Below are 12,254 nucleotides of genomic sequence, written 5' to 3' on the forward strand. Positions count from 1 at the left end.
TGAGCTGTTCATTCTGATAAATGTGTGTTTTTGAACTCAGTGGCAGCTTTTACCTTCCAATCATTTCAGCAGCAACACGGCCTCAAGTCCAATGTGTCTGTGCGAGAAAAGTGTGAGCTGGAACAGGGCAAGGAACAGTCCAAAGTCCAAAGAACAGCCCAAAGAACAGCCCAAAGAACAGCCCAAAGAACAGCCCAAAGAACAGCCCAAAGTCCAAAGAACAGTCCAAAGAATAGTCCAAAGTCCAAAGAACATTCCAAAGAACAGCCCAAAGAACAGCCTAAAGAACAGTCCAAAGAACAGTCCAAAGAACAGCTCAAAGAACAGCCCAAAGTCCAAAGAACAGTCCAAAGAACAGCCCAAAGAACAGTCCAAAGAACAGTCCACAGTCCAAAGAACAGTCCAAAGAACAGCTCAAAGAACAGCCCAAAGTCCAAAGAACAGCTCAAAGAACAGCCCAAAGAACAGTCCAAAGAAAAGTCCAAAGTCCAAAGAACAGCTCAAAGAACAGCCCAAAGAACAGTCCAGTGAACTACACCTTTATCCAAACTCCCGGTGGCTTTAGTGAATTTAAATCAGACGTTTTCTACAAACTGGACTTTTCAGATCTGAAGTTTTATTTGGACTGATTCATGTTTGAGTTTAATCTTTAATCGACTGTTTTCGCCATTTTGTGGATTAAAATGTGTAAATTATAACATAATGATCCACAGAGATGAGAACCATAGAGACACAAGCTCAGTGTGTGTTCTTTACAGAACTATATCTGACGTGTGTCAAACCTTCATGAGAAACACAGAGTTCTTAATGAGCTCGAGCTCACACAGGTCAGTCGTTCCTCGCTCTCACGTTCACTCTCACTCCTCTAAATGAGAGTCTGTAGTTCTGGCTGTGCGGCGCTAATCACCGGCTGATAAAACAACACGCGCTAATGTTTAATCACATAAGTGTCTATAAAAAGGCCTGGACAGGGACCGGCTGCAGCGCGGCGAGCTGCGGCGGTGGAGGCAGCGTTAATGAGCCACAGTCCCAAGGCAATTAACCCAGTCTCATCCCAGACACACTTCTGCTCATGTCTGCGATCAACCACTCTGCCACCGCCACGATCGACCACTCTGCCACGATCGACCACTCTGCCACCGCCGCGATCGACCACTCTGCCACCGCCACGATCGACCACTCTGCCACCGCCACGATCAACCACTCTGCCACGATCGACCACTCTGCCACGATCGACCACTCTGCCACCGCCACGATCGACCACTCTGCCACCGCCACGATCAACCACTCTGCCACGATCGACCACTCTGCCACCGCCACGATCAACCACTCTGCCACCGCCGCAATCAACCACTCTGCCACGATCAACCACTCTGCCACGATCGACCACTCTGCCACGATCAACCACTCTGCCACCGCCGCGATCGACCACTCTGCCACCGCCGCGATCGACCACTCTGCCACCGCCGCGATCGACCACTCTGCCACCGCCGCGATCGACCACTCTGCCACCGCCGCGATCGACCACTCTGCCACCGCCGCGATCGACCACTCTGCCACCGCCGCGATCGACCACTCTGCCACCGCCGCGATCGACCACTCTGCCACCGCCACGATCGACCACTCTGCCACCGCCACGATCGACCACTCTGCCACATTTTATCTGCTCTTCATCTGTGTTAAATGTGACTGAACTGTAAATGTGCAGACTGAGCCACATGAGCCACAGACTGGGAGAGGCATTCAACTGCACCAGGTCAACAGCTTTGTTTTGGTCTGCTACGTTTATCAAGTTTTCACGTTTATTTGCAAATAAGTATAAGTCTTTTCTTTGCATCGTCTGAAAATCTAATGTTGAATTAAAATGAGACGTTTTACTACATTTTATGACTAAAGCTCCTCTGTGGATTATTCTGTGTGAATGTGGAGACTAAACTGAGCTGTGACGGAAATTTAACCAGTTCCGTATTTGGAATTCTGACCACAAGTATCATAGCAACCAAAGAGCCAATCAGGAGCGAGGATGTCGAAGGTAATGCCTCTTCCCGCCTCCACTGCTGTCAATCAAACCTGTCGCTAACGCTAACGGGCGCGACCTCGGGGAAAGAAGGCGCCGGATTCATCTGTTATTAATGTTCATATCTTGATTTAAAATATAATTCTACTCAATATTTTTCGACAAAGTAAAGGGCGGAGACTTTGAGGATGTGAATATATAATTTATTTAATCATCTATTTAAAACGCGGTCACATGATCAGGTCAGCGTGATTTAAAACCTTTGACATTCACTCATTTTCAAATTATGGAGAATCAGACACTTTCACGGTCGCGTCAAACAAACGTCTAAACGAGCGAAGCTGAAACACGTCGGGATCAATAATCTCGTGATCTGATTCGTGTTGATTAATCGTTTTGAAGCGTCGTGTTCTGCGATCGGCTCGTCTTTGATTTCCCTCAGACCTCGGCGCCGCGACTCCGAGCCTCGTGTTTGGCGGCGAGCTCCGGCGTCTCAGATGTACAGTGTTATTAGGCCGACGCGCCGGGGAGATCAGGAGGAACGACGCCGCGCTCTGATTCTCTTATTTTATCTGAAGATTCAGAAACGTGTCAGTCTGAAGATTAGAGCCAAGAAACATCACAGAAACACAACAGACTGATTAGACTTTATCTGCGTCTTTACACAGAGGCACTGTGCTCCTCCACCTACACCTCCACCTCCACCACCTCCATCTACACCACCACCTCCATCTACGGCACCTCCTCCATCTACACCACCTCCTCCATCTACACCACCACCTCCATCTACAGCACCTCCTCCATCTCTTCCATCTACACCTCCTCCACCACCACCTCCTCCACCACAACCTCCTCCATCTACACCTCCTCCACCACCACCTCCTCCATCTACGGCACCTCCTCCATCTACACCTCCTCCACCACCACCTCCTCCATCTACGGCACCTCCTCCATCTACACCACCTCCTCCTCCACCACCACCTCCTCCATCTACACCACCACCTCCATCTACAGCACCTCCTCCATCTCTTCCATCTACACCTCCTCCACCACCACCTCCATCTACGGCACCTCCTCCATCTACACCACCTCCTCCTCCACCACCACCTCCTCCATCTACACCACCACCTCCATCTACAGCACCTCCTCCATCTCTTCTATCTACACCTCCTACACCACCACCTCCTCCATCTACACCTCCTCCACCACCACCTCCTCCACCACAACCTCCTCCATCTACACCTCCTCCACCACCACCTCCTCCATCTACGGCACCTCCTCCATCTACACCACCTCCTCCTCCACCACCACCTCCTCCATCTACACCACCACCTCCATCTACAGCACCTCCTCCATCTCTTCCATCTACACCTCCTCCACCACCACCTCCATCTACGGCACCTCCTCCATCTACACCACCTCCTCCTCCACCACCACCTCCTCCATCTACACCACCACCTCCATCTACAGCACCTCCTCCATCTCTTCCATCTACACCTCCTACACCACCACCTCCTCCATCTACACCTCCTCCACCACCACCTCCTCCACCACAACCTCCTCCATCTACACCTCCTCCACCACCACCTCCTCCATCTACGGCACCTCCTCCATCTACACCTCCTCCACCACCACCTCCTCCATCTACAGCACCTCCTCCATCTACACCACCTCCTCCTCCACCACCACCTCCTCCATCTACACCACCACCTCCATCTACAGCACCTCCTCCATCTACACCACCTCCTCCATCTACACCACCACCTCCATCTACAGCACCTCCTCCATCTCTTCCATCTACACCTCCTACACCACCACCTCCTCCATCTACACCTCCTCCACCACCACCTCCTCCACCACCACCTCCTCCATCTACACCTCCTCCACCACCACCTCCTCCATCTACGGCACCTCCTCCATCTACACCTCCTCCACCACCACCTCCTCCATCTACGGCACCTCCTCCATCTACACCACCTCCTCCTCCACCACCACCTCCTCCATCTACACCACCACCTCCATCTACGGCACCTCCTCCATCTACACCACCTCCTCCATCTACACCACCACCTCCATCTACACCACCTCCTCCATCTCTTCCATCTACACCTCCTACACCACCACCTCCTCCATCTACACCTCCTCCACCACCACCTCCTCCACCACAACCTCCTCCATCTACACCTCCTCCACCACCACCTCCTCCATCTACGGCACCTCCTCCATCTACACCTCCTCCACCACCACCTCCTCCATCTACGGCACCTCCTCCATCTACACCACCTCCTCCTCCACCACCACCTCCTCCATCTACACCACCACCTCCATCTACGGCACCTCCTCCATCTACACCACCTCCTCCATCTACACCACCACCTCCATCTACAGCACCTCCTCCATCTCTTCCATCTACACCTCCTACACCACCACCTCCTCCATCTACACCTCCTCCATCTACACCTCCTCCATCTACCACAGAACACGCTCGGACAGAACGTCCCGTCCCATTTTTATCAGTTTTATTGAGTAAAAGTTTATGTCGACTAAATTTTACACGACAAAATGAAAAAGTCTGGAAACAAATGAACTGTCACATTTTTATACAACATTTAACTCACCCAGTGTTTGTCTTGAAGGTGGAAAAAGTGTCTTGCCCAAGGACACAACAACAACATCAGTGGACAAACGCTCTACCAACTGAGCCACTGTCGTCCATATAAACACTGTAACTAAAACAACTTTCTGGGATAGTCTCATGCAGTTGTTTCCCCATGGTTCTCATTGACCTTTGCCCTCTGTGTTTTTCTCCTGGGAATCACCCGTCAGGCCCAAAAGTGACACGTTAGTACAAAATATATAAGTATCTAAATATGAGGTCGAACTCAATGTTTTTCCAAATGCAGGTCACGTCTGTCACGATTCAGCTCGAGAAGAACAGAACAAAAAAACACCACGGAAAAATGGTAAAGTAAGAAGTAATTTAAGAAGGTAAACTAAACAAAAAGAATCTAAAAGACTTAAACAGAAGGTACTGGCCAAAGAGTCACACAGATAAAGTGACTAAGACACATTTACACTAACATAACACAACATGGACAAACACAGTCACTTCTACAGGACAAAAGGTGAGACCAGGACGGAAAAGAGTCGTCCAATCACCAGAGACGACAAACAGACACGATTTTATGAGAAAAGGAGAGATTCAAACGCACGAAACATAAAAGTCAAATACTAAAGTTTATAATTCACTGTATTACAAACGGCTCTTAACCACGTACTTCATGTTCAGGCTGTGCGGTCTGTGTGAGTCCATTCCACTCTGCCATGTTTTCCTGGTCACCTGCGGCTGAAGCTCCACCTCCAGCTCCGCCCACCACCACCACCACACCTGACACCACACCTGAGCGACGTCGGTGTTTAAGGAGCAGCTCTGACTCGTTTCAGTGTGAAGCCAATTCAAGAACATCTGCCCCTGATTTTTCTCCATGTGCTCATTTTTGCATTATTTGTATTTATTTATTTTTATGTATCTATTATTATTATTATTATTATTATTATTATTATTATTATTATTATTATTATTATTATTATTATTTATTTATTTATTTTTTACTTTTTTAAATGTATTAAATTGTTTTTGGTGGATTCAGATTCTCAGCACCTCCAGCCTCATTTCTACCTGTAAAAATAAAACTTAAAACACTTTTTTCCTCTGTTCTTGTTCTAAGTGTAATTGGCTCTTTTGAGTTTTGTTTCTTGTGTTTTTTACTTTGAATATTTTTTACATTTTCTCATTTCACTGATCGATTCTTTCTAAATTCTGTGTTTCTTCTTTATTTTCCAGTTGCACTCACATTATAAATCACAAAAGTCCAGATGGCGCTTTCGCTCTCACTCTCACTCACTCTCAATCTCTCACTCTCTCGCTCTCACTCACTCTCTCTCACTCTCTCTAATTCTCTCACTCTCAATCTCTCACTCTCTCTAACTCTCTCACTCTCAATCTCTCACTCGCTCTCACTCACTCTCTCGCACTCACTCTCACTCTTACTCTCTCTCACTCCTACTCTCTCTCACTCTCTCTCACTCTTACTCTTACTCACTCACTCCCACTCTCTCTCACTCTCACTCTTATTCTCACTCTTATTCACTCTCTCCCACTCTCTCTCACTCTCACTCTCACTCTGGAGTCATCTCTGAGTCAGTTTTACACTTGTACTTGTGTAGTATTCATGTGAAGTTGTAGTACTTTTACTCGTGTGTAGATTTGGTCACTGCTCCGTCTGAGCGATGGCGGGCGATGGCGTGCGATGGCGGGCGATGGCGGGCGATGGCGGGCGATGGCGGGCGATGGCGGGCGATGGCGAGCGGGGCGTGCGGCGTTAGCTCTGTGCTAATGACTCATTCACAAACACGAGTCTCACTTTCACTGAGTCTGATTCTCGTTGGCCTCAGTGTTTCGTTTTCCGGCCTCAGCGTCTGAACAAACGACGATCACAGACGCTGGCGTTTGGTGTTTGGAGCGTCATCGTGGCGCTTTGGACTCGTGATGAAGCGTCTGAAGTTGTTGTTTTGTGAAAACGGTGGTTACGGAGCGGCAGACGGGGCCGTCCTCAGAGCCGTGTTCAGACGACGTAATGATGATTATGGCTCTGAAACAAAGAGTAATGGAAGGATCAGGAGTTTAGTCCAGAGTCAAGAGACTGAACCAGGACTGAACCAGGACTAAACCAGGACTAGACCAGGACTGAACCAGGACTAAACCAGGACTAAACCAGGACTGAACCAGGACTAAACCAGGACTGAACCAGGATTAAACCAGGACTAGACCAGGACTGAACCAGGACTAAACCAGGACTAGACCAGGACTGAACCAGGACTAAACCAGGACTGAACCAGGACTAAACCAGGACTAAACCAGGACTGAACCAGGACTAGACCAGGACTGAACCAGGACTAAACCAGGTCTGAACCAGGACTAAACCAGGACTAAACCAGGACTGAACCAGGACTGAACCAGGACTAAACCAGGACTAAACCAGGACTGAACCAGGACTAAACCAGGACTGAACCAGGATTAAACCAGGACTAGACCAGGACTGAACCAGGACTAAACCAGGACTAAACCAGGACTGAACCAGGACTAAACCAGGACTAAACCAGGACTGAACCAGGACTAAACCAGGACTGAACCAGGATTAAACCAGGACTAGACCAGGACTGAACCAGGACTAAACCAGGACTAGACCAGGACTGAACCAGGACTAAACCAGGACTGAACCAGGACTAAACCAGGACTAAACCAGGACTGAACCAGGACTAGACCAGGACTGAACCAGGACTAAACCAGGTCTGAACCAGGACTAAACCAGGACTAAACCAGGACTGAACCAGGACTGAACCAGGACTGAACCAGGACTAAACCAGGACTAAACCAGGACTGAACCAGGACTGAACCAGGACTAAACCAGGACTAAACCAGGACTAGACCAGGACTGAACCAGGACTAAACCAGGACTAAACCAGGACTGAACCAGGACTAAACCAGGACTAAACCAGGACTGAACCAGGACTAAACCAGGACTGAACCAGGATTAAACCAGGACTAGACCAGGACTGAACCAGGACTAAACCAGGACTAGACCAGGACTGAACCAGGACTAAACCAGGACTGAACCAGGACTAAACCAGGACTAAACCAGGACTGAACCAGGACTAGACCAGGACTGAACCAGGACTAAACCAGGTCTGAACCAGGACTAAACCAGGACTAAACCAGGACTGAACCAGGACTGAACCAGGACTGAACCAGGACTAAACCAGGACTAAACCAGGACTGAACCAGGACTGAACCAGGACTAAACCAGGACTAAACCAGGACTAGACCAGGACTAAACCAAACAGTCGCGCATTGGCTAGACGGCCGGCTCTTGGCACAGGACCAGGAAGTGCCGGAGCAGCGCCATGCAGAGGAGCGCACTGCATCTGTGCCTAGCCGCTTGGGAATATCCAACTTCAGCCGAACTGGTGAGTTACCTGGCCTCATAGTCCCACGTGCGGACGCGAGGACGAAGCCCATAACAACCACGGGTTTTTACTGCGATGGTACAGCGTCTGCGGTGCCGGGTGGCAACTCCTGTTTGGCGAACGGAGAGGCAGCGAGACAGGCTAACGACGGAGGAGCGGATAACACTCAAACACGCACAAAATACAGCCTCGCTGCGCTAAAGCAAAAACAATACTTTTTCTTTGAAACTGTTAATCATGCGCGAGTATTATGGGAACCAAAGTGTAAACCAAAAGGAATATTCGGGGGACACCTTAACATCCGCAGTCTAATCTCCAAAAAGGACCAGATTGCTGTTCTCCTCATGGATTCCAACTTGGATTACCTTTGCTTAACTGAATCCTGGCTTCACAGCTACATCCCCACTAATATGATAGACATTGATGGATATCAATGCTTCAGAAAGGATAGAAGCTCAGGAAAGGGAGGAGGAGTGTTGATTTATATTAAAAATAAATTTAAATGCAAGGTAGTTGAATTAAACTCCAATCTTGAGTGTTTAGCCCTGAACATAACTTTGTCCCCATCAATGAACTTCAATGTTGCTGTGCTATATAATCCACCATCTCATAATACGTCCTTTTATGATGAATTAAGCCATGTAGTTAAACATCTTGAGGAATATAGAGAAACTATATGGTATGGTGATTATAATATAAATTGGTCTGATAAAGGTGCAAAACAAAAACTGAAAACAATAATGACTAAATTTAACTATCAACAAATGATTACAGGACCCACTAGGATAACCAGACAGACTAGAACTTTGATTGATATGGCCTTTACAAATAAACCTGAACGTATTACGAGAATGTATAATTTACTAACAGGGCTATCTGACCACAACATGACTTTAATGGTTAGAAAACTGACTAAAAAAAGACTGCAATATTTTGGTAAATTATGCAACAACGATAATGATATCAAATATGTAATACCTAAATCTAAAACTACACTGTTTGAAAGAGAACTAAATAATTTCAGTTGGGAGCAAATCAAGGATATGGAAGATGTAGATGAATGTTGTACTTTTTTAACTGAAGCCATCACAAAAATAGCTGACAAATTTACTGAGCAAAAAAAGTGTAAACAAAGGGAAAGTACTCTTCCATGGTTAAATAATGACATAAAAAAACTAATGAAAAAACGAGATTTAGCTTTGAAGAAATCAGTACAATCAAGACTTAGTACTGACCATTTAACATTCAAAAGTTTAAGAAATAAAGTAGTACAAGAACTGAGAAAAGCACAAGCTTCATATTATACTAAGCTTATTGGCAATGCAAAGGGGAATACAAATTCTCTTTGGAAACACTTAAATACTTTGACAAATAAAGCATTCAAACCTAAAAGAATTAGTGAACTCACCATAAATGGTAAAACTACTAATAACGGTGCCACTATGGCTGACAGCCTTAATACTCATTTTGTCCAGTCAATTGAAGAATTGGCACAATGTTTTGAGAATACTGATTATGTGAATATACCACCTTTAACGCACCTTGAGAATTATTTTTGCATCGAAGAAGTGAATGACACAGAAGTCACACGGATAATAAAAAAGTTATCAAATTCTAAATCAAATGATGTATATAATCTAAATAGCTGTTTTCTCAAGCGCTACAGTAATGTATTAGTTAAACCTTTGACACATCTAGTCAATTTGTCCATAAAAAAATCAAAATTTCCCTTAGGTTGGAAAAAAGCAGTGATTGTGCCAATTTTTAAAGCAGGAAGCCCAGATTCTATGTCCAATTACCGGCCAATATCAATTTTACCTATACTGTCCAAAGTAATCGAAAAAATTGTAGCAGCACAACTTACTGACTACTTGGAGGCTAATCAGCTCCTCAGCTCGCAGCAGTTTGGTTTCAGAGCAGGGTATTCAACCGAAATAGCAAACTGCTGTTTTATTGAAAATATAAAAAAGTCCCTCGATAGAGGTGAGGTCGTAGGAGCTGTGTTTCTCGATCTAAAAAAAGCCTTCGAAACCGTTAATCACAGTTTGCTTTTATCAAAAATGACATCATTCAATATCACCCCTGAGGCAATTTGTTGGTTTGCCTCTTACCTTCAGGATAGGAAACAGTGTGTTAAAGTGGCCGAAAATAAATCTCCATTCGCAAATATTCGCATGGGCATACCTCAGGGCTCCATATTGGGACCATTGCTGTTTAGTCTGTTTATAAATGACTTGCCTTTGATCTGCCCAGGTGTCCGCTGCCAACTTTATGCGGATGACGCAGTTTTTTATGCACCCGCCAAGACACCAGAGCAGGCGGCGGATGTTTTGTCCGCATGCATGGCTGAGGTTAGTCAGTGGCTAACTCAAAATAAGCTGACTCTAAATTTTGCAAAAACTACTTCTATGTGTTTTTCTATTAAAAAAATAAATGTAGACCAAAGATTTCAAATAAATTTACAAAATGATAAAATACAAGTAGTTAACGATTTGAAATATCTTGGGTTGGTCTTAGACCCCCAACTAAAATTTGATAAGCATGTTAAGAGTATAGCCAAAACAATACAAAGAAATCTAAATTGTTTTAAATTGATAAGGCAATATATTCCAAATCAGGCAGCCCTGCTGTACATGCATGGTATGATTTTTTCTCATATCTCCTACTGCATGACAGCATGGGCCCAGGCAGCTCCCTCAGACACAAAGCGCATTGGTTCTTTGTACAACCAATCAAAATTATGGATCGAAAGCCAATCCGTTTTCATCATTGTCACATCCTTAAAAAATATAATCTATTAAGTTTTGAAAGTTTTACTAGTTTATGTTTTCTTAAATTATGTTTTAAGTGTATTTATAACTTGGCCCCAGAACCACTCAGTACATTTATACAAAGATTAAACAGCACCAGAGTGACAAGAGGCACCATAAACAAGAACTGTACAATCCCACAACGCAGAACCTCTTTTGGACAGTCCGCCTTTTCATATCAGAGCTGCAAACTGTGGAACTCACTGCCCACTGAAATAAAAAACATTTCTGAGTTGAAAATGTTCACCTCTAGGGTTAAGAAATGGCTGAAAATGAGTCAAAACTGTACCCACTTGTAAATAGGCAGTATGACAGAGAGAGAGAGAACGTGTGAGTGTTGAATGTATTTTTGTGCACTGATGTATCTATTTTATGGGGCAGGTGTTTTAATATATTTTGCATATTGGTGAATTGTGGAGAAGCTCAACCAGGGACGGGAGTTGAGAATTAGCTTTTGCTACAAACTCTATATGCATCACATCAGCTGCAATGTTCATGTTGTAACTATGTCAGATTGCATTGTCCCTGTCAAATAAATATATAAATAAAAAATAAAAATAAAACCAGGACTAAACCAGGACTAAACCAGGACTGAACCAGGACTAAAACAGAGACTAAACCAGGACTGAACCAGGACAACATCAGGCCGCTCTTCATAGAGACGCTTCACACAGATGAACCTGAAGGTGGCGCTCTAAACAGAATGGCAGATCACACGTCTGGAGTTTTTTTTGTTTCCTCGAACCTTTGATTCATTTTCACTTGATTCACTGCTGCTCTTCTGTTTTTAGGCCCTGTACCTTTAATTTAAAGATATGTTCATTATTATTATTATTATTATTATTATTATTATTATTATTATTATTATTATTATTATTATTATTATTATTATTATTATTATTAATAATAATAATAATAATTACACTACATTAGTTTTAGACGTTGCTTTTCCAGACGCTCAGTCGTGTTACAGTTTGGTGCAAAGATTCTGTTTTAGCCACAGCTGCCCTGGGACAGACTGACAGAGGAGAGACCATGTGGACGACGTGTCTTGCCCAAGGACACAACGGTCTCCCATCCAAGTCCCATCCAGGCCCGGCTCCTCTGAGATGTGACGAGATCAGGCTTTGACCAGAAGGTTTGGCCACACTATTATTTATTTATTTACATTTTTTACTAATATATATTATTTTATTTTATTTTGTTTTGTTTTTTTATTTATTATCTCTTTGCCAAACTCCACGGTCTCCGTCTGCGGCTCAAACTTGTCCATTTGTTCTGATTCTGTGGCGTCACACAAACAGTGAGAGACGTCGTCTTTATGTTTAGATCACACTGAATGTGCAGAGTGTGTGTGTGGTGCGTCGGGGTGTGTGTGTGTGTGTGTGGTGCATCTGTGT

At 45.0% G+C, this 12,254-nt stretch overlaps 1 protein-coding gene across 1 annotated transcript; it reads left to right on the forward strand.

The window, feature by feature from the left end:
- Positions 1-2,829: 2,829 nt before the first annotated feature.
- On the forward strand, positions 2,830-5,536 carry LOC117382181 (basic proline-rich protein-like; the record flags this gene model as incomplete). The annotated part of the gene is made up of 4 exons (XM_033979272.1): positions 2,830-3,713; positions 3,828-4,019; positions 4,134-4,340; positions 5,515-5,536. Coding segments are annotated over 4 exons (1,305 nt in total), but the record flags the coding sequence as incomplete, so codon positions are not given.
- Positions 5,537-12,254: the final 6,718 nt, after the last annotated feature.

Source organism: Periophthalmus magnuspinnatus, chromosome 15, assembly GCF_009829125.3.
Source record: "Periophthalmus magnuspinnatus isolate fPerMag1 chromosome 15, fPerMag1.2.pri, whole genome shotgun sequence".
In the NCBI taxonomy this organism is placed as follows: domain Eukaryota; kingdom Metazoa; phylum Chordata; class Actinopteri; order Gobiiformes; family Gobiidae; genus Periophthalmus; species Periophthalmus magnuspinnatus.